The 24,324-nt window shown below is 41.3% G+C and overlaps 2 protein-coding genes across 2 annotated transcripts in view; one reads left to right on the top strand and one right to left on the bottom strand.

Moving 5' to 3' along the window:
• Window positions 1–8,985: 8,985 nt before the first annotated feature.
• On the bottom strand, window positions 8,986–10,953 carry HILPDA (hypoxia inducible lipid droplet associated). The gene is given in 3 exon segments (XM_028165223.2): window positions 8,986–9,704; window positions 9,707–9,922; window positions 10,764–10,953. Coding segments are annotated over 2 exon segments (189 nt in total). The 5' UTR covers window positions 9,855–9,922; window positions 10,764–10,953; the 3' UTR covers window positions 8,986–9,663.
• Window positions 10,954–11,025: 72 nt separating this feature from the next.
• IMPDH1 (inosine monophosphate dehydrogenase 1) overlaps window positions 11,026–24,324 on the top strand; it is a 60,501-nt gene continuing 47,202 nt past the window's right edge. The window contains exons 1-2 of the mRNA XM_057550311.1: window positions 11,026–11,098; window positions 11,399–11,475. The gene's annotated coding sequence lies outside the window, so the exon portion shown is untranslated. The remainder of the gene's footprint in view (window positions 11,099–11,398; window positions 11,476–24,324) is intronic.

Raw genomic sequence — 24,324 nt, forward strand, 5'->3', positions numbered from 1 at the left:
AAAATCCATCAACAGGGCACCAGTTAAATTATAATACAAACCCTAACCTTAACCCTAACCATAACCCATATGATGTAATTTTTTTTTAAATTTATTTTTGGCTGCGTTGGGTCTTCATTACTGCATGCCGGCTTTCTCTAGTTGTGGCTCGTGGGCTCTAGAGCGCAGGCTCAGTAGTTGTGGCGCTCCAGCTCAGTCGCTCCGCAGCATGTGGGATCTTCCCGGAACAGGGATAGAACCCGTGTCCCCTGCATTGGCAGGCAGATTCTTAACTACTGCGCCACCAGGGAAGTCCTGATGTAATGTTTTGCAGCCAATGAAAGAATAAGGTAGCTTTATACATACTGATATGGAATGATTACCAAGACGTATTAAGTTAAAACAAGATGCAGAACAGTATATCTAGTATGCTATCACTTGGGTAAAAAGAATTTTAAAAGAATATATATCCATATATTCTTTGAACATGCTTGAACATGCCCAGAAATTTCTGGGAGGATAAAAATGTGGTTGCCTTGGGAGGGGTAGGGCATTGGTAACTGTGGTGAAAAAAAGGACTTATTTTTCACAGTATATATATTTTTGTTAGTTTGAATTATTTACTATGAGCCTGTATTTCCTCTTTAAATAAATAAATTTTAAAATAAAATGCGTTAAAGAAATATCCTATGTATGGCTCTACAAATATTTACTGAGAAGATATTATGTACAAGGTATGCCACATACTGGAAGAATCACTACAACACTAAATGTAGTCTGATTAGAGTTGTGGACATGGTCAGGGCTGTCTTAGCTACATATTTGAAGAAATAAGGGTGGGAAACTTTCCAAATATAATAAAAAATATAGACCTATATCTATACAAAGAATAAGAACATTATATATTGTAAATATGTAAGTAAAATTTTAAAATATACATATTAAAATATATATTGCATATAATTTTTAAAGTTCTTTAAATAACAATTGTTTAAAAATTACAACAATGTAAAATGTAACATCAAATTTAGAACGCATGTAGAAGTAAAATACATGACAAGAATGGCGCAGAGGTTGAGAAGGAAGAAATAAAAGTGTACTGTTGCATGGCTCTGACATTATACATGAAGTAGTATAATACTACTTGAAGGTAGACTATAATAAGTTAAAGATGTCTATTGTAAACCCTAGAATAGAGGAACCATTAAAAAAAATTAAACAGAGAGGTAGAGCTGATAAATCAATAGTGGAGGTAAAATAGAACACTGAAGAATTCTCAGTTAATCCAAAAGAAGAAAGAAAAGAAGAAAAAATGAAACAAAGAACAGAAGAAACTTAGAAAAAAGAATGACAAGATGATAGATTTAAACTCAACTTTATTGATAATTATAATAAATGTAAATAGCCTAAATACTCCAATTAAAAATCATATATTGGGACTTCCCTGGTGGCGCAATGGATAAGACTCTGTGCTCCCAATGCAGAGGGCCTGGGTTCAATCCCTGGTCAGGGAACTAGATCCCACACGCATGCTGCAACTAAGAGTTCGTATGCCACAACTAAGACCTGGTGCAACCAAATAAGTAAATATATAAATATTTTTTAAAAATCACATATTGTCTGTATAAAAAACACAGCTATGTACAAGAAATCCACTTAAAATATAAAGAAAAGTTAAAGTCTAAAAGTTAAGTTAAAAAGTCAAAGGCTAGAGTAAGATAAACTACACAGCCACTAATCATATGTCAGCTGGAGTGGCTATATTAATATCATACAAAGAGGACTTCATGACAAGGAATAATACAAGTAATAAAGGACATTTTTAAAAGATAAAGAGGTTAATTTATTAAGACAAAACAAACCTAAATGTATATACATCCAATAACAGAGTTTCAAAGGCATGAAACAAAAACTGATAGAACTAAAAGGAGAAATAGACGAATCCATAATTAGGGTTGGATATCTCATCATTCCTTTCTCAGAAATTCACAGAACAAGTAGACAGAAAAATCAATAAGAATACAGAAGACTTGAATAACTATTACCTAACTTTATTTAATTGATACTTAGAGAACACTTCACTCAACAATAGCAGAATCCACATTCTTTTCAAGTGCACATTAAACATTCACCAAGGGACTTCCCTGGTGGCACAGTGGTTAAGAATCCGCCTGCCAATGCAGGGGACATGGGTTCGATCCCTGGTCTGGGAAGACCCCACATGCCACAGAGCAACTAAGCCCGTGCACCACAACTACCGAGCCTGCGCTCTAGAGCCCGTGAGCCACAACTACTGAGCCCACACGCCACAACTACTGAAGCCTGCGTGCCTAGAGCCTGTTCTCTGCAACAAGAGAAGCCACCACAATGAGAAGCCCGTGAACCACAATGAAGAGTAGCCCCCGCTCGCCACAATTAGAGAAAGCCCGCATGCAACAACAAAGACCCAATGCAGCCAAAAATAAAATAAATAAAAATAAATAAATTTATTTTAAAAAATTCACCAAGGTATACCACACGCTGAGCCATAAAACAAGTCTCGATAAACTTTAAATAATTAAAATTACAGGGGGTATGTTTTCTTATAATGGAATTAAATTGGAAATCAATAAAAGAAAAATATTTGGAAAATGTCAAGTTATTTGCAAATTAAACAACGTATTTCTAAATAACCCATCACTGAAGAAAAAATCACAAGGGAAATTATAAAATATTTTTTATAAAATGAAAACACAATATATCAAAAATTTTGAGACGCAACTAAAGCAGTGCTTAGAGGGAAAATTATAGCTTTATATACTCATAGCAGAAGTCCAAAAATCGATTATTTAAGCTCCATCTAAAAAAGCTAGAAAAAAGAACAAATTAAATTAAATAGAATGAAGTAAATAATAAAAAGAAATCGATGAAATAGAAAATGGACAGAGAAAAATCAATGAAACCAAAAGTTAAAATTTTTTTAAAGAGCAATAAAATTTATAAAAATTGAGAAACCTGTAGCTAGCGGGATCTAAAATAAAGAGAGAAAACACAAATTGCCAATCCAGGAAAGAAGAGACATCACTACAGAGCTTGGGGATTTTAAAAGTATAATAAGGAAATAGTTTTAACAACTTAACGCCAATAAATTTGGCAACTTAGATGTGCTATACAAATGGCATCACGTAGAAATTACTAAAACTGACTTAGAAAAAACTTTGACTTTTATTTATTTATTATTTTTTGGCTGCGTTGGGTCTTTGTTGCTGCACGCGGGCTTTCTCTAGTTGCGGCAAGCGGAGGCTACTCTTCATTGCAGTGCACGGGCTTCTCATTGCGGTGGCTTCTGTTGTTGCAGAGCATGGGCTCCAGAGTGTGTGGGCTTCAGTAGATGCGGCGTGTGGGCTCAGTAGTTGTGACTCATGGGCTCTAGAGAGCAGGCTCAGTAGTTGTGGCACATGGGCTTAGTTGCTCCGTGGCATGTGGGATCTTCCTGGACCAGGGCTCGAACCTGTGTCCCCTGCATTGGCAGGGCCGATTCTTAACCACTGCGCCACCAGGGAAGCTCCTTTGACTGACTTTTAAAAAACTGATTTAGGAAAAATGAAATATATGCATCCATCAAAGATACTGAATTTGTTATTGCACTACAAATAAAACTCTAGGCCCACACGGCTTCACTGGAGGAGCCTATCAAACATTTAAGGAATAATGTCAATGTAATACAAACTCAGGAAACAGAGTAGGAAATAGTTCTCAACTTGTTTTATGAATCCAGCATTACCAAAACCAGATAAAGACAATGCAAGAAAAGAAAGCAACAGACCTCAGACCAGCATTACTTGTGAACATAGACACAAAATTCCTCATCGACACCACAGAAGGAGAGATATATCATGTTCATGAACTGGAAGATTCAATATTAAGATGACAATTCACCCCAAATTGATCTGTAGATTCAATAAAATACCAATCGAAATTCCAGAAGGCTGGGACTTCCCTGGTGGCGCAGTGCTTAAGAATCCGCCTGCCAATGCAGGGGTCAGGGGTTCGAACCCTCGTCCGGGAAGATCCCACATGCCGCAGAGCCACTAAGCCCGTGCGCCACAACTACTGAGCCTGCGTTCTAGAGCCCGCAAGCCACAACTACTGAGCCCGCGTGCCACAACTACTGAAGCCCACGCACCTAGAGCCCATGCTCCGCAACGAGAAGCCACCGCAATGAGAAGCACGTGCACCACAACGAAGAGTAGCCCCTGCTCACCGCAACTAGAGAAAGCCCACGTGCAGCAACGAAGACCTAACGCAGCCAAAAATAAATTGAATAAATAAATTTATTTTAAAAAAGTCCAGAAGGCTTTTAAAAATAGACATTATAAAAGGAAAAGATTGATTATAGGCATTTTTAAAAATAAAATTTTGAACAAGTAACACATTCACACATACAAACATCAAAAAGTATCAAAAGGGAGACGAAGAGTCTCCTTCCCACCCGTCATTGGCTCAGTTCCCATCTTTCTCCCAAAATGAAGCCACTGTTGTCATCTCTCGTTTATCCTTTTAGACAATGTTATATTTATGCCAATATAGTACATTTAACTTTTCCTACCCCTTCTTACATAAATATTCTAATTCTAATAAGTCTTATGAATATAATATTCTCCAATTTAGAATTCCTCAGATTACATAAAACTACCTGCTTTTATCAATTATTTAATTCTGCATTTCATATTAAGCAAAAGGGGAAAAGGAGTCCAAATTGACCTCATACTTTTACAATGTAGATATGCCTGATGTGTATGGACAAGGTCTAGGAGAAAAGGGTAATAAAAAAAAAAGAAACAGTAATAAAGACAGCACTCAAGTGATGAATTATGAGTTAAGTTGGTATATGTTTGCCATGTAAAGCAAATCAAGTTTGTTGGCATTACTGATATTCTATGAGCAAAGCAGCATGTAAAATAAACATCGTAAGTTATAGCCATTTTATAATTTTAATTTTGTTACAGGAAGTTTGCTTAGAAACAAAATCTCACATGTGCCCACATAAGAATTACCTCAGGGGTGAAAAAGCTCATTGTTGACATATTTTGCTGTACTGAATTTTGAGGAATCCTTGAAAAAGAAAAAAAAATCATGCTGTAGACAAAAGAGCTGCATACTGGAAATAGACCACCAATTAATTCAGTGATATTGCCTAAGTCATTTAGTTTCCTTCTGTTTCCTCTGTAGTAAAATGAAAAGACGCCGTCCAATACACTAGCCACTAGCCACATGTGATTACTGAGCACTTGAAATGTGGCTAATCCAAAGGCAGAAGTGTTGTAAGTATAAAATACTCACCAGTACAAATATACACTTAGTACAAAAATAAAAGAATGTAAGACATCTCATTAATAACTTATGTTGATTACATACTGAAATATTTTTAATATATTGGGTTAACTATAATTTGTTTAAAATACCTTTTCCTATTTTTCTTTTCAATGTGACGACCACTAGACAATTTTAAATAATATATGTGGCTTACATTATATCTTTACTGGACAGTGCTAAACTAGATCATATCTTCCAGTCCTTAATCTTCTGATACCTACCTTAAGCTTTAGGAGTGCAGCCCTTCAAACCCAGAAAGCATCACACAGCATACACCTGAAGTATTTCTTTCCTTTCCTTCCATTCCACGAGATAGCACTAGAGTTAAGGTTTCAAGCTAATAATTAATATATATTTTAAAATATTTAAATACATGCAGTTTTCTAAATATGTTGTGCTTAGTTTCATCTCCATGCCCTTCCTCACACTGTTTGCTCTACTGGGAAACTTCTTCCTAACTTGATAGCCTATTCATTTTTTAAAATTCAGATCCTCTGGGAATTCCCTGGCAATCCAGTGGTTGGGACTCGGCGCTTTCACTGCCGTGGGCCAGATTCAATCCCTGGTCAGGGAACTAAAATCCTGCAAGCCACATGGTTCAGCCAAAATAAAAAAAACTAAAAATAAAGTAAAATAAAATTCAGATCCTCTAAGAAGCTTTTCCTTAACATCCATCTCCTGCCGTAAATAACTTTACGTAGCCACTGTCCTATACACATTATTCTATAATAAAACCATGAAATATTATTTGTTTACATGCATCCCCCCTTTCATCTTGTGTATGTTATCTGAGGTAGGTAGTGATGAGATCTTAGTCAATGCCTGGCACCCAGTAGGGGCAGTAAGCAATGTATCAGTCAGGATAGGCAAAGTTAGCAAAAAACCCTATGTCACAGTAGCTTAAGACAACAAAGGTTTTTTTCTCACATCCACTACATGTTCATCAGGAACCAGTTGAGAGCTCTACTCCATGGCATCCTCACTCCAGGACCTACACTAATGGAACAGTTCCATTTGGAGCATTGCTGGTCACTGTGGCAGAAGGAAAAAGAGGGCTTTGGAGGTTTTTGAACCTGTGCTTAAATGCTCCAACCTAGAACTGACACAAGTCACTTCTACTCACAGCTTATTGGCTGGAACTAATTACATGGCCCCATCCAACCACAAGGATGTCAGGAAGTACAATTCTATCATGTGCTTGGAAGACAAGGGCAGAAATATTTGGGGAACATTAATGAGGACTACTAATGACCCTTCTAGTCAGTATTATCTCCCAGCTCACTATTCCTCGGCAGGTGGAATATATTCACTATATGTTCCCCCCCCCCACCAAAGGAAACAACCCGAGAGTTCCCTATAGTCACAACATCAAGTTCAAATTAAAGAATCTGAGTGATGCACAGTAGTTCCTATACCAGTTTCAGATGTGGCGTGAGCTAGAGAACTATAAACTAAAAAGACAAGCCACGTGCCACACACCTAATAGACACTGGTGGAACAGGGACAGGATAAATGCAGTAAGGAGAGAGGGGACAAGTGGGAGACACAGCAGCCTAGTGACTGTGATGTCCCACTCTGCAGATGTGATGAGAGCCCCTTACCCTGAGGGAAGGGAATATTTCTTGACTAGCCCCCAATTCTGCTTCTTGGGAGGGCATCCTTAGGCAATTGTTCTGTTTGAAGCTGCGAAGATTTTAGGGTTGTTGTTGCAGCATAACCTAATTTGTCCTGACTGATATGGAGATTGGAATCTAGAGGGGGGTGTTGCATACTACAAAAAAACAAAAACAAAAACAAAAAACCCTAATAGTATGACAATAACATGTGGAGGGCAGCAAAGAAATCTTATTGGAGGCTGGAAGGATGGCAACCCATGTCATATAGTGGCAAAGTATTTGGTGAAACTGTTGCCTGCAGTAACTTAGAAGTCATACTTTAATAATCTACCTAATAAACTAGGAGAAAGCGTCAGAGAACAGAATTTTAGCAGCAGGAATTGTATGCAATTGGTTGCATTGACAAAGCACTGCAGGGTGAGTTCAGAAGAGAACTGGCCAGCTTGCAAGTAGGCATAGGGATCCAGAGAGACTACGGAAATCATACAGGTTCACAGAAGCAACTGCTTCTCATCCCTAAGTGGGAATAGATAAAATGGAGAAATGTTTGGAAGTCACTCAAATGACAATTCAAACTCCAGTGACAATTCAAACTCAGCTTTGCAGGGAGGGTGACCAACTGTCCTGGTTTGCCCAGAACTGTCCGAGTTTTAACACTGAAAGTCCTGCAACCCTGCCAGGCACAGGGACAGTTGCTTACCCTACTCATAAGAAAGATCAAAACAACGGTATGGCCATCATATCTTTGTTAAAACCTCTGAGTAGTTTAAATTGTTTTAGAGCCAAGACCTCATGAAGGCTGTGGCACCCAGTAAACCATTTCAATTAAGCTAAACTGCTTGGGGAAGAGACTTCAGGTGCAGCTCTCCAACTGAAAGATCAAAATGCCCCAAAGTAATTGGGGAGGCATGAGAATGAGAAAAGACATCAAATTTAAGAAATATGTCTAGAAAAGGGCAGCTACTGGCACATGACACTGCCTGAAATCAGAGATAAAAAGCCAACTATATTTTTGAGAGTACTCTGTTACCAACACAAGTCACGTAAGCCCAGCCAACCACAAAAGACCAGGGAGTACAATCTTACCATGTGCCCAGAAGGCGGGAAGCTGGAAATATATGTAAACAGCACTAATGACTACCATAGTGCAATAAATAAAAGTGATGCCCAAACCACTGGTTTCTAAGGTAGTGGCACTTAAGCTTAAGAACACTCAGGAAGTAAAACTGACTTAGCAGAGGACACCATGCACCATTCTTACCCTTTGGCAAAAGTAAATCAAACTCACCATAAACAAAATGATGTGTACACCAACACGAGTGTGTAAATTACCATAGGCAGAGGAGGGAATGTGCTTCAACATGGGGTGGGGATGGAGGAGGGGTGAATTGAAGAATAAAAAAAAAAAAAGACCTCCAATTTTATGGAAAGGCCAAGTTGCTAGGTCTGGGAGAGCAGAAACAATCATCTGTGAGGTCCAGACATTTCACCAGCTGACCTGGAGAACAATCGGAACTGAGTAATCATTCTGGTGGATAAGAATATAGACAAAAAAGCCATAGCCTACTGGACTGATAGTCTTCTTTTTTCCAGAGACTGAAGGTGAGGGGCTGGAAGAAATGATCATTTTTCTTTTTCTTTAGATATGGACAGAGTCAAGAGAGAACTATAATGGCCTTGGCCTAGGCTCAGAAAACTGGTTAATACAGGGCAGACCCAAGCACGCCTGCCTCCAAGTTCAGAGGTTTATTTACCTTATATTTTTTTGTTTGGTTTGGTTTTTTGGTTTTTTTGGCCACACCATGAAGCATGTGGGATCTTAGTTCCCCGACCAGGGATCGAACCCATGATGCCTGCACTGGGAGCACAGAGCCTTAACCACTGGACCACCCAGGGAAATCCCTACTTTATATTTTAAACAAAGCATTTTATGTACTTTCCTGCTCCAAAGTTTTAAGATGTGAAACCTCAGATCTGCGAATTAAGACCCTTCCCTACCACTGATTTCAAGGGCAGAAGTTAACAAGACACATTGTAGAAATATACATTCAACTTTATTTCATTAGAAAAATTTATTTAAGCCACACGGTGGCCAAAATGCCCATGTCCTGAGCAGATGCTGTCATCCCACTGCCCTCTTCAGACCAATACACACACACATACATGCTATGTTCGAGGAGTGACTTAAAAATGTAAAACAATGAGAATGGGACATAGAATACTCCACCTTCCCCCTTCCTATAGCCAACCCACAAACCTCTTCAATTGTTATCAGCACACAGAGGAGCTCTCATGGAAGAGAAACTTAACACCAAATAAACTGACCATAAGACACCCAAGCACAAAGGAACTCTTGGCAGATGCTTAGAAAGTAGGGCTGAAAATAACACGATCTCCCAACAGCGGAAGTTGCAGCACAAGTCCCCATCTAAGAGAAGACAGAGCCATGCTGCCAAGGACAGCAAAGCATATGGTGGACTGGGGAGAAGAGTGAGATCACTCCATTCCACAGCCACAGGCGACCCACTCATATCTGTGTATTAAACAGGCTTTTTCCAGAGCAAGGAGTATGCAGGTGGAGAGGCCCTTCAAGGGCCTAGTGACAGTTAGTTCTCTGATAACACTGATGCTGAGCTTGCCTACCCAGGAACTGGCACAGCTGGACGTATTTAGGCCAGTGTTCCAAGGTTACAGCCGGTGGAGGGAGGTCTTATCACACCCCTCCGGATGGATGGTCTGGAAGGCCCCTGGGGACTCTGTGTTGGCTAGTTGACCTCTGGTGGTCCAGGAGCTCCCAGGAGATGGGCTCTCCAGTAAGCCCCCCAGGGACTCCATCAGTCTAACGAAGATGGAGAGCAGGGTCAGCACCACACCTAAGAGATAGAGGTTCAGCATATGCTTCATGGCTCAAAGGATCCCACTCCTTTGTAGAGCAGTAGAGCTGCCTTCTGCTTCTGGAAGGCCTCTGGATCCTGAGGAAAGAGAGCGAGGTTAATCTCCAGCCTTTTGGGATATGCGTGCCTCTGACCTTGACCCTGGAGCTAAGCAGAAGGCTCAGCCAGCCAGGGGGACAAGGACCACAGCAGAATCTCCAAGTATATTTACACTGTAAACTCCATGGCTGGGGAACTAGTCTAGCTTCTTGTACTAATTCAAGAGCATTCCTTAAAACTTTTACTTCTCCTGTCGGGTATGCACAATCCCTGTTCCACAGTCCAGGGACCAGAAACCTTCCTGAAGTAAAAACCCAGTCCTTTTGGGTGAGGGTGGGCGGAGGTGGGAATATAAGAAGACGCCCTTGAGAAAGCAAAAGCAACCTGCCTCGAAGTCTCCCTCACACCTCAGTCAGGTTCGAGTTAACCATAAACTTTTTGAAAGTCAAAATAATTCTAAGGGAGTCAAATCTATCAAGTTCACCTACTTAACAAGCACACCTTGAATACCCACAACGTGTGAGGCACCTTGGAAGGTACTAAGGCCACCGGAGGAGGCCCTGCAGACACAAACCCGGCCCTCATGCGCCTAACAGTCCAGGGGCGACAGGCAAGAAAACAGGCGGTTACTACAGCAACCCGCCAAGGGCTGTGACAGTAAGGAGATGCTAAGGGTGCTCTGGGAGGGCACGGCATGGGGTTATAACCCAACGCTAGCGAGAAAGCAGGGCTGGGCGGCTGAGTGGGGCCCCGGGTGGCGGCGAAGCGAGGCGGGACGCTCCCGGCAGCGTAGTCCCAGGCGAGGATTGCCAGGCGGCGCGCGGCGCAAGCAGCCTAGGGGATGGGGGCGGGCAGCCGGGAAGCCCACAGGGCCGCTCACCTCCAGGAGGAAGGGCCGTGAGTGGCCCGCTCGCTGTAATATCTGGTAGTGCGGAGTCGGAAGGAAAGTCGGCCAACCAGCAGCGCGAGACGACAACCCAAACGCCTCTCCGAAGACAAAAGCTCAGCCCGCAGCAAAGCGCGAAATAGGACGCACACCACGCACTTATAGTCGCGGTACGGCCCGAAGCCCGCGCACGCGCACTGGAGCCCTGACTCACGCAAGACGGCCGCCCCGCCCCTAGGCGGGGGCGGTCTGGGGTCCGGAGTGGCTCTTTGTGCTTGTGGTCTGGGCTGTTTCGAAAAACACACGTCCTGCGGCTCTGAGTCATTGAGGTGGGCAATGGGAGTAGACGTGCGGGTTAACTTCGACTGTCTTTTCCTGCTGCAGGAAACTTTTGAAGGAATCAGGTCATTTTCCCCTCATACCAAGTCGGTGGAAAATACACCTGAGACGCCCCAATCCAAGGGCCCGCATATTGTATGGGATGAAATCCGGGCGGCGGGGGATGGGTTCTTCACCGGAGATTTCAACAAAGCACAGATTGTCAGAGGGCCTCAGACCTCCACCCTACCCTCTGCTCCCAGTTTTCTCCATTCCAGGGACTGAAAAGCCGACTTTGTTTCACTTCCTAGAGGTACGAGGATTCCAGACGCCACCCCCTCAGCCTCCAAGTCCTGAGGTTTAATTTGCCATTGATATCTCTGGAATGGTGAGACCTTTTTACGACATAAATTCCGTTTTCTATGAGTTTGTCACATTAAGAAAATGTGAATTACTCACCTGGCCCCGGTGCCTGCGCTTAATTGCATGTGGCTGAGTGAGTCTGTTTGCACGCACTGAGTCTCAGTTTCCTCGTCTAAAATGTGGCCACTAAATGAAGTTTGAGGATGCTTTGCGATTGAACCAAAGAGCTAGGAGGTCACAGTCCAACTTTATGCCCAGATTTGGGGGCAGGGAAGCCATATTAAGCACCACCCTCCCAGCCCAAGAAATGTCGATGTTCTGTCGTGAGAGCACCCAATGGCGGATCTCGGGAAATAGAGTGCTGGGGACACGCTGGGAGTGGGGAGGCCCCTGGGGAGGAACGTCCACGCGGAAGGCTGTCGGTGGTTTCACTGCCTTCCTTCTGGGGAGGAGGAGGGGAGAGGGCCAAAGCTCGGGGGCTGGTGACTCTAGCAGGTCCACTGAGCTCTAGGACTGTCGGTTCCGCGTGCCTGGACTGGACGAGTGACAATCCAGGAGCTCCCTCGTCTCGCTCTGCGGGAAAGGGACAGAATGTGTCGGGAAGAGCCAAATCCCGGCTGCGACCTTTAACCTACTTTCCTGGCTCTGTCTGCTGTCAGAGAAGGAGGGGCTGGAAAGGCGGGAAGAGAGAACGTTGGAGATAGAGACGTGCAGGCAGGCAGGCAGGCACTTTGAAATTAACTTTTCTACTCAGCCCTCAGGAATTTTTGGCTTTTCATTGTACTAGAATTTCGTCTCTTTTTTCGCTGGACTCAGTGGTTCTTCTCTTGCACTGTTATTTAGGAGAGGCTCCAGCTCTGAAATCACATTACCCGGTGTCCCCCACCCTTGCTTGTTAGGGCCCTTGGGCGAATCCTTTAACCTTTAGGTACTTTAGTTTCCTCAGTTATTATATGGGATAATAACAGTCCTCACCTGGAAATTAAATGAGTTAATCGACATAAAGCACTGAGAATGGTGCCTGGCACATAGAAAACATTGTGTATGTGTTAAAATTATCTGTATCCTCTACTGCAAAACTCCCAGTGAGGGACTTTGCTCACAGTAGACTATGTTCAGTGAGTGAAAACAGGAATTCCACAATAACCCTTTGGGCTCTGCTTATTGGGAGCTCTAAAATTTTATTTTCACATAACTCAAAGGAAGAGATGGGCACCTCTCCAACAATTCCGTCCCCGATATTCACTGCCATTGTCTAAACATCATGCCAGATGGAAACAACCAGAGTTTGGGTGAATATAGCCCAGTGCTTTCCCATCTATCAACTACAAATATTATTGACCATCATCTCTGGGTAGGTATCGGGCCTACCTATATCAAGATTCTTGTCCTGTCTCCACCACCTTGGCCAAGTTAATTAATCCCTTTGAGCCTTAGTCTCCTAATCTGTAAAATGGGGGAAATAATATATAAAAGAGTTGTTGTGAGGATTTGAAATAATGCATGTAAAGTATGTGTCACATAGTAGATGATTAATAAATATTAGCTCTTGCTTTACTAAAAAGTATAAAGGCGGGTTCTTATCCTAAAATAAGCTTGTCACCTGGTTGGGTAAACAAGACCTAAGAAAGATAACTAGCAACCCAAGTCATGGTAGGGTAGTGGTTAGAAATTAGTCAGACTTGAGTTTGAATCCTGCTCTGCAATTTGCTAAGTATTGTCCTTGGGCTCTGCTTGCCTCGGTTTCTTCATTTATAAAATGGGAGTAGTAATAGTTCTTACCTACAAAGATTGTTATGAAGATTAGCTTAAATAATGGATGTAAAGTACTTAGTGTAGATTAGGGCAAGATAAGTGGTAGTTATTAATCTTATTAGCTTCTAAGGTGGACTGTTATAGATGTACTGCAGTGCTTGGGAGCCCAAAAATGGAGGAAGAGGGAGAACTGGCTGGTTGAGAAAAATGAAGTAAGAACATAATTAGGGTGGCAGTGCTTTGCTTGGGGGTCTGGAATTTTAATATTCCTCATGACTGAATGGAACAGTGGAAACAAAATAAGCATTCTCCAAGTAACAGACATGCTAAGCATTTTGCTAAATACAGCACATAAATTATTTAAGTTAATTTTCATAACAACCCTATGAGGTTGGTATTATTACCTCCTTTCTTTATGTGTTAACCATGCTTTTTCCACCAAAAGAAAAAGAGACTTCCCTCTAGCTAGTCTTTTATTCATCCTTCATATCTCAATTCAAACCTGTTTCCTCTGGGAACACTTTGCTGACCCTCAGACCCTTGCTACAGGCTCCAGTAGCATGATATACATTTCACTCACTGTTTGTTACCTTACTCTTAGTTGTGTTAATGTCTGCTACCCTTCAAGAACCTGAAAACGTCAATGCAAGGAGTATCTGGTCTGATTTTGTTTCCATTCCATCCTAGCATCTAGCACCACGTTGGAGGCTTTCAATAAATATTTGTTGATAGAAGGAATAAATGAACAAATGATTATATTGCCCAGCATCTTCAGGGAGTCCCCACTGTTCCACCAAGGAAGGGTGGCTAGAGCTCCAAGACAAACCCGCTTCAGGGTCTACCTCCTCCTTGGGAACTGCTAACCAAGGAAAGCTCCATATAAGGTGTGTCCTTATCCCCAAGCCCCTCAAAAGAAGTGATTCAATAGTTGGCCCACACAAGAGTACATACCAAGAATACATTAGCTTCAGAAATTTGATCTTATGATCCTGGGTCCATTTAAAGAACATGTGCCCACATTGCTGATGAGTATAAATTGGTACACTCTCTATGGAAATCAATTTGGCAATACCTATAAAAATAAAAGAATGCACATGCCCTTTAATCTAGAATTCCACTTCTAGGAATGATCATTACAGGCAACTCCTGCATGTGAAGAAGAGAATATGAGGCAGCCATTGCAGCACTTTTTGTAATAACAAAAGATTGGGGGAAAAAAATAGAACAGCGAGCTTATCAGTAGGGGACTGGTTAAGTCTATGACCAGTAGCAGAATTGCACATTCATACAATGGGTTACCATGAAGCCAGCGAAAAAGAATAAGTAGTTTTGCACATATGAACATGATTTCCACAAAATTAAATGGATAAAGCAAGTGTATAGTGGGTGTAGAGTATGCTACAGTTTGTGTTAAAACAAACTCACAAGATAGGATGTACAAAATGAGATACCACCTCCTACCCAGTCAGATGGCAGAAAATAAAATTACAAGTGTTGATGAGGATGTGGAGAAAATGGGACACTTATACATTGCTCTTTGGAATGTAAAATGGTGCAGCTGCGGCTGAAAACAATTTGACAGATCCTCAAAAAGTTAAACATAGAGTTACCATATGAACCATCAATTCCACTGCTAAGTATATACCCAAGAGAATTGAAGACATGGGTTTACACAAAAACCTGTACACAAGTGTTCATAGCAGCATCATTCATAATAGTTAAAAAATGGAAGCAACCCAAATGTACATCAACTGATGAATAGGTAAATAAAATGGTACAATGGAATATTATTTAGCCATAAAAATGAAGTATTAAGACATGCTACAGTATGGAGGAACCTTGAAAATGTTATGCTACGTGAAGAAGTCAGACACAAAAGGACACGTATTGCATGATTCCATATACATGAAATGTCCAGAATAGGCAAATCCATAGAAACAGAAAGTAGGTTAGTGGTTGCCAGGGACTGGAGGGAGAGGGGAATGGGGAGTGACAGCTTTTTGGGGATGATGAAAATGTTCTAAAATTAGACCATGGTGATGGTTGCACAACTCTGTAAACCACTGAATTGCACACTTTAAAAGGGTGAATTTTGGCATGTGAATTATATCTGAATAATAGGTGTTATTCTTTAAAAAGAAGGACAAATTAAAGACATCTTCACAGACTCAGATACAGAGAACAAACTAGTGGTTACCAGTGGCAGGGGTGTGTGTGCAGTATAGGGGTTGGGGAGTGGGAGGTACAAACTATTGGGTGTAAGATAGGCTCAAGGGTGTATTGTACAATACGGGGAATATAGCCAATATTTTGCAATAACTGTAAGTGGAAAGTGCCTTTTTTTTTAGCTTTTTATTTTATATTGGAATATAGCCTATTAACAATGTTGTGATAGTTTCAGGTGCACAGCAAAGGGACTCAGCCATACATATGCATGTATCCATTCTCAGAAAGTAACTTTGAAATTGTATAAAATTATTTAAAAAGATATCTTCAGATGACAAACAAAAACAGAATTAACCATTATAGAGCCTTTAAAATTTATTTATTTATTTATTTATTTATTTATTTTGGGCGCGCCACACATCTTGTGGGATCTTAGTTCACGCCTTCACAGGGAAATGCGGAGTCCTAACCACTGGACCACCGGGGAATTCGCTATAGACCCTTATTAGGGAAACTTCTGAAGCATGTACCTAAGAAGAAAACTGAACCTTAGAAGGAAATAGTCAGATGCAAGAAAACGTGAGTAGTCATTTAGAAAACATATGAATAAATCTAAACAAATAATGACTACTTAAAACCATTTTTAATGATAATGATTACTTTGGCAAAATAAAACCAGCAAGATGAACTAAAAAAAAAAAAAATGGTGAAGGTTTAAGATAGGACTGGTGAGCAGAGAAAGTTGAGCCTGTCTTCTTATATAAGAGGAAGGTAGATGTTGATTAATTTTAGACCTTTGAAGTCTTTATTAAAATGTTAAGTGTGGCTTTTCCTCAACCTTCCCTTCCTGAACAATTCAGTCTTCAAGCCATTGGGTAGAATAGAGCAGGTGTCTTGCAGTAAAGAGAAGGACCATGGCCCAGGGTGGAAAGTCTCTCTTATTTTCTGATGTATACTCAGTGTCTAAAACATCATTCGATGTATATCTGTTGAATGCATGGACTCACTCTCTCCCTCCCTCCTGGACCCTGTCAAATGTCATTTCTCAGAGAGGGCTTCCTAATCACCCTACACAAAGCAACACCCCTCACCCTCTCCATCTCCCTGACTCTGCTTCATTTGTTCTTCATAGTACTCAACACCACCAAACCTATTTTATATTTCCTAGTTAATCGTCTATCTTCCCTCACTAGAAGGTAGCTCCTTGAGGACAAGGACTTGGACTATTTTGTCAGTTAATATATACCTAAACCCAGAGCAGTGTCTGGCATATAGTAGGTGTTTAATAAATATTTATTGAATGAATGAATAATAATTTTTGTATATCAGATATTTGACATTTTTTAAAAAAGAACAGCTGCTCAATGATTGGTTCTATTTATTTGTATTTATTGTGCAACAACATTTTAACAATGATCATTTCTGGGTGATATGGTTATGGGCTTCTTTTTTCTTTTTTTCCTCAAATTTTCTCCCATATGCAACTGTTATTTATACCATTAGAAGAAAAATTTTAACTTACTAACACTTTGTAAATTAATTGCTTATGCAGCATTGTGACAATGACACATATGCAATGAGGGGAAAACAGCCGAGTGAGTTTGGATGGGGAAATCAGGGCAAGAGCCCCGGGAGCTGTAGGAAGTGGGAGGGCATGGGAGGGCTATGGCAGTGCAGAGCACCAGAGCAGGGTGCCCATGGAGGGGGGAGCCAGCCCTGAAACATGGGCAGAGGGCACCCGAGGCAAACAGTGGCTTCTTCACCCCTATCTAGCCAGGGATCTCAATTCTGAGTCTGCTTCTGGCACTAACTACCCACTGACCTGGGGCAAGTCACTTCACCAGGCCTCAGTTTCCTCTTCTGTGAAATGCAGGACTAAGGGAAATGAGCTATCTCTACGCCTTTCTACCTCACAGGTTTGTGGTTCCAGAACCTGCACTCAGAGGCTGCAGCCTGGATAGTGTGTGTGTATGTGTCTGCATTATAGAGAGAGAGAGAGAGTCCTGAAGGCACAATAGACCTCTGTCCCCAATCTCCATTTGGGAAATGCTGGATGAACCATTCACAGTAGGAAAAACAGTATTTAAAACTATAGGACTTCCCTGGTGGTGCAGTGGTTAACAATCCACCTGCCAATGCAGGGACACGGGTTCAAGCCCTGGTCTGGGAAGATCCCACATGCCACAGAGCAACTAAGCCCATGTGCCACAACTACTGAGCCTTCACTCTGGAGCCCGCGAGCCACAACTACTGAGCCCGCGAGCCACAACTACTGAAGCCCACGTGGCTAGAGCCCATGCTCCACAACTAGAGAAGCCACCACAGTGAGAAGCCTGTGCACTGCAACAAAGAGTAGCCCCCGCTCGCCACAACTAGAGAAAGCCCGCACACAGCAATGAAGACCCAATGCAGCCATAAATAAATAAATAAATAAATAAATAATAAATAGAATTTATTAAATAAATAAATGAATAAAACTATAGGACTTCCCTGGTGGTGCAGTGGTTAAGAATCCGCCTGGCAATGCAGGGATGCTGGTTCAATCCCTGGTCTGGGAAGATCCCACATACTGCGGAGCAGCTAAGCCCGTGCGCCACAACTACTGAGCCCACGTGCCACAACTACTGAAGCCTGTGCACCTAGAGCCCATGCTTCACAACAAGAGAAGCCACCACAGTGAGAAGCCTGCACACTGCAAGTTAGAGTAACCCCCGCTTGCCCCAACTAGAGAAAGCCCACACGCAGCAACAAAGACCCAACGCCGCCCAAAAAATAAATAAACAAATAAATAAATAAATAAGTAAAACTATATGGGCCATATAAGTTAACAGTGAAAAATTTATATATATTGAGAGACTGATAAGATATACTCTTAAATATTAACATTAACAATATTTTTCACTAAGCAGGGCCTTGTATCCATTAGTCACAACAGGCACAGTGCCTGCGGCCTATAGACTTTACAACAACTCTCAAAAATATTTCAGAAGTGAAAATTGGTTCAAGATGGTGGAGTAGAAGGACATGAGCTCACTCCCTCTTGTGAGAGCACCAGAATCACAACTAACTGCTGAACAATCATTGACAGGAAGACACTGGAACTCACCAAAAAAGATACCCCACATCCAAAGACAAAGGAGAAGCCACAATGAGACAGTAGGAGGGATGGAATCACAATAAAATCAAATGCCATAACCACTGGATAGGTGACTCACAAACTGGAGAACAATTATACCACAGAAGTCCACCCACTGGAGTGAAGGTTCTGAGCCCCACGTCAGGCTTCCCAGCCTGGGGGTCCGGCAACAGGAGGAGGAATTCCCAGAGAATCAGACTTTGAAGGCTAGCGAGACTTGATTGCAAGACTTTGACAGGACTGGGGGAAACAGAGACTCCACTCTGGGAGGGCACACACGAAGTAGTGTGTGCATCAGGACCTAGGGGGAAGGAGCCATGACCCCATTGGAGACTGAACCAGACCTACCAGCTAGTGTTGGAGGGCCTCCTGCAGAGGCCGGGGGGTGGCTGTGGCTCACTGCGGGGCAAGGACACTGACAGCAGAACCTCTCAGAAGTACTTCTTGGCGTGAGCCCTCCCGGAGTCTGCCATTAGCCCCACCAAAGAGCCTGTAGCCTCCAGTGCTGGATCGCCTCAAGCCAAACAACCAACAGGGAGGGAACTCAGCCCCACCCATCAGCAGACAAGCAGATTAAAGTTTTACTGAACTCTGCCCACCAGAGCAACACCCAGCTCTACCCACCACCAGTCCCTCCCTTCCTTGTGCAAGGAAGCTTGCACAAGCTCTTAGATAGCCTCATCTACCAGAGGACAGAGAGCAGAAGCAAGAAGAACTACAGTCCTGCAGCCTGTGGAACGAAAACCACATTCACAGAAAGATAGACAAAATGAAAAGGCCGAGAACTGTGTACCAGATGAAGGAACATGATAAAACCCCAGAAAAACAACTAAATGAAGTGGAGATAGGCAACCTTCCAGAAAAAGAATTCAGAATAATGATAGTAAAGATGATCCAGGGCCTTGGAAAAAGAATGGAGGCAAAGATCGAGAAGATGCAAGAAATGTTTAAAAAAGAACTAGAAGAATGGAAGAACAAACAAACAGAGATGAACAATACAATAACTGAAATGAAAAATACACTAGAAAGAATCAACAGCAGAATAACTGAGGCAGAAGAATGGATAAGTGACCTGGAAGACAGAATGGTGGAATTCACTGCTGTGGAACAGACTAAAGAAAAAAGAATGAAAAGAAATGAAGACAGCCTAAGAGACCTCTGGGACAACATTAAATGCAAAAACATTTGCATTATAGGGGTCCCAGAAGGAGAAGAGAAAGAGAAAGGACCTGAGAAAATATTTGAAGAGATTATAGTCGAAAACTTCCCTAACATGGGAAAGGAAATAGCAACCCAAGTCCAGGAAGCGCAGAGAGTCCCAGGCAGGATAAAACCAAGGAGAAATATGCCGAGACACATAGTAATCAAATTGACAAAAATTAAAGACAAAGAAAAATTATTAAAAGCAACAAGGGAAAAATGACAAATAACATACAAGGGAACTCCCATAAGGTTAACAGCTGATTTCTCAGCAGAAACTCTACAAGCCAGAAGGGAGTGGCACGGTATATTTAAGGTGATGAAAGGGAAGAACCTACAACCAAGATTACTCTACCTGGCAAGGATCTCATTCAGATTTGATGGAGAAATCAAAAGCTTTACAGATAAGCAAAAGCTAAGAGAATTCAGCACCACCAAACCAGCTCTACAACAAATGCTAAAGGAACTTCTCCAAGTGGGAAACACAAGAGAAGAAAAGGACCTACAAAAACAAACCCAAAACAATTAAGAAAATGGTAATAGGAACATACATATCAATAATTACCTTAAATGTGAATGGATTAAATGCTCCAACCAAAAGACACAGGCTTGCTGAATGAATACAAAAACAAGACCCATATATATGCTGTCTACAAGAGACCCACTTCAGACCTAGGGACACATACAGACTGAAAGTGAGGGGATGGAAAAAGATATTCCATGCAAATGAAAATCAAAGGAAAGCTGGAGTAGCAATATTCATATCAGATAAAGTAGACTTTAGGGACTTCCCTGGTGGCACAGTGGTTAAGAATCCGCCTGCCAATGCAGGGGACACGGGTTCAATCGCTGGTCCAGGAAGATCCAACATGCCACAGAGCAACTAAGCCTGTGCACCACAACTACTGAGCCTGCGCTCTAGAGCCTGCAAGCCACAACTACTGAGCCCACGTGCCACAACAACTGCAGCCCGCGGGCCTAGAGCCCATGCTCCACAGCAAAGAGAAGCCACCGTAATGAGAAGCCCGCACACCGCAACAAGGAGTAGCCCACGCTCGCCGCAACTAGAGAAAGCCCGCGCACAGCAATGAAGACCCAGTGCAGCCAATAAATAAATAAATAAATAAATGAAAAGAGGGAGAGGACTCAAATCAACAAAATTAGAAATGAAAACGGAGAAGTTACAATGGACACTGCAGAAATACAAAGCATCATAAGAGATTACTACGCTCTTATGAGCGTTGCTCATAAGCAACGCTATGCCAATAAAATGGACAACCTGGAAGAAATGGACAAATTCTTAGAAAGGTATATCCTTCCAAGACTGAACCAGGAAGAAATAGAAAATATGAACAGACCAATCACAAGTAATGAAATTGAAACTGTGATTAAAAATCTTCCAACAAACAAAAGTCCAGGTCAGATGGCTTCACAGGTGAATTCTATCAAACATTTAGAGAAGAGCTAACACCCATCCTTCTCAAACTCTTCCAAAAAATTGCAGAGGAGAGAACACTCCCAAACTCATTCTACGAGGCCACCATCACCCTGATACCAAAACCAGACAAAGATACTACAAAAAAAGAAAGTTACAGACCAATATCCCTGATGAATATAGATGCAAAAATCCTCAACAAAATACTAGCAAACAGAATCCAACAACACATTAAAAGGATCATACACCATGATCAAGTGGGATTTATCCCAGGGATGCAAGGATTCTTCAATATACGCAAATCAGTCAATGTGACACACCATATTAACAAATTGAAGAATAAAAACCATATGATTATCTCAATAGATGCAGAAAAAGCCTCTGACAAAATTCAACACACATTTATGATAAAAACTCTCCAGAAAGTGGGCATAGAGGGAACCTACCTCAACATTGTAAAGGCCATATATGACAAACCCACAGCAAACATCGTTCTCAATGGCGAAAAACTGAAAGCATGTCCTCTAAGATCAGGAACAAGACAAGGATGTCCACTCTTGCCACTATTATTCAACATACTTCTGGAAGTCCTAGCCACAGCAATCAGAGAAGAAAAAGAAAGAAAAGGAATACAAATTGGAAAAGAAGAAGTAAAACTGTCACTGTTTGCAGATTACATGATACTATACATAGAGAATCCTAAAGATGCCACCAGAAAACTACTAGAGCTAATCAATGAATCTGGTAAAACTGCAGGATACAAAATTAATGCACAGAAATCTCTGGCATTCCTATACACTAACAATGAAAGATCAGAAAGAGAAATTAAGGAAACAATCCCACTCACCACTGCAACAAAAAGAATAAAATACCTAGGAATAAACCTACCTAAGGAGGTAAAAGACCTGTACTCAGAAAACTATAAGACACTGATGAAAGAAATCAAAATGACACAAACAGATGGAGAGCCATACCATGTTCTTGGATTGGAAGTATCAACATTGTGAAAATGACTCTACTACCCAAAGCAATCTACAGATTCAATGCAATCCCTATGAAATTACCAATGGCATTTTTTACAGAACTAGAACAAAAAATCTTAAAATTTATATGGAGATATAAAAGACCCTGAATAGCCAAAGCAATCTTGAGGGAAAAAAGCGGAGCTGGAGGAGTCAGACTCCCTGACTTTAGACTATACTACAAAGCTACAGTAATCAAGACAATATGATACTGGCACAAAAACAGAAATATAGATCAATGGAACAGGATAGAAATCCCAGAGATAAACCCACACACCTATGGTCAACTAATCTATGACAAAGGAGACAAGAATATACAATGGAGAAAAGACAGTCTCTTCAATAAGTGGTGCTGGGAAAACTGGACAGCTACATGTAAAAGAATGAAATTAGAACACTCCCTAACACCATACACAAAAATAAACTCAAAATGGATTAGAGACCTAAATGTAAGGCCAGATACTATAAAACTCTTAGAGGAAAACATAGGCAGAACACTCTGTGACATAAATCATAGCAAGATCCTTTTTGACCCACCTCCTAGAGGAGTGGAAACAAAAACAAAAATAAACAAATGAGACCTAATGAAACTTAAAAGCTTTTGCACAGCAAAGGAAACTATAAACAAGACGAAAAGACCACCCTCAGAATGTTGGAAAATATTTGCAAATGAATCAACAGACAAATGATTAATCTCCAAAATATATAAACAGCTCATGCAGCTCAATATTAAAAAAACAAACAACCCAATCCAAAAATGGGCAGAAGACCTAAATAGACATTTCTCCAAAGAAGACATACAGATGGCCAAGAGGCACATGAAAAGCTGCCCAACATCACTAATTATTAGAGAAATGCAAATCAAAACTACAACGAGGTATCACCTCACAGCGGTGAGAATGGGCATCATCAGAAAATCTACAAATAACAAATGCTGGAAAGGGTGTGGAGAAATGGGAACCTTCTTGCACTTTGGTGAGAATGTAAATTGATACAGCCACTGTGGACAACAGTATGGAGATTCCTTAAAAAACTAAAAATATAATTACCATATGACCCAGCAATCCCACTCCTGGGCATAGACCCAGAGAAAACCATAATTCAAAAAGACACATGCACCCAATGTTCATTGCAGCACTATTTACAATAGCTGGGTCATGCAAGCAACCTAAATTCCCATCGACAGACGAATGGATAAAGAAGATGTGGTACATATATACAGTGGAATATTACTCAGCCATAAAAAGGAACGAAATTGGGTCATTTGTTGAGATGTGGATGGATCTAGAGACTGTCATACAGAGTGAAGTAAGTCAGAAAGAGAAAAACAAATATCTTATATTAACGCATATATGTGGAATCTAGAAAAATGGTACAGATGAACCGGTTTGCAAGGCAGAAATAGAGACACAGATGTAGAGAACAAACATATGGACACCAAGGGGGGAAAGCAGGGGGAGTTGGGGAGGTGGAGGTGGGATGAATTGGGAGATTGGGATTGACATATATACACTAATATGTATAAAATAGATAACTAATAAGAACCTGCTGTATAAAAAAATAATAAAATAAAATTTAAAAAAAGAAGAAAAAAATATTTCAGATGTGGAAAACACAATATATTGGCTTCAAAATTTTTAAGAAGGCAAAATTAAAATGAAAAAACATTTAATCAAAAGTCTCCAAAATATGACATTATCTCAACTAGACAATTTCAACTCATCTCGATAACCATCAATGTGGGATGTGGGTGTATTTTAATGTTATGGGGGGCATCATATGATAGGCATGTCGAGGGCCTGTGGAAGTTCTTAAAGTGAGTGGATGGTAGATTATGGATTCATTTTATAGTTTCCTATAGTTTCCAATTTTCTACTATAAGCATATATTGTATAATAATAAGAAAAAAATCAATGAATGTTTTGAAAAAATATTAATGAAAAAGCTTAGGAAGGGGGCTTCCCTGGTGGTGCAGTGGTTGAGAATCTGCCTGCCAATGCAGGGCACACGGGTTCGAGCCCTGGTCTGGGAAGATCCCACATGCCACGGAGCAACTAAGCCCGTGAGCCGCAACTACTGAGCCTGCGCGTCTGGAGCCTGTGCTCCGCAACGGGAGAGGCCGCGATGGTGAGAGGCCCGCGCACCGCGATGAAGAGCGGC

Source organism: Balaenoptera acutorostrata, chromosome 7, assembly GCF_949987535.1.
Source record: "Balaenoptera acutorostrata chromosome 7, mBalAcu1.1, whole genome shotgun sequence".
NCBI lineage: Eukaryota > Metazoa > Chordata > Mammalia > Artiodactyla > Balaenopteridae > Balaenoptera > Balaenoptera acutorostrata.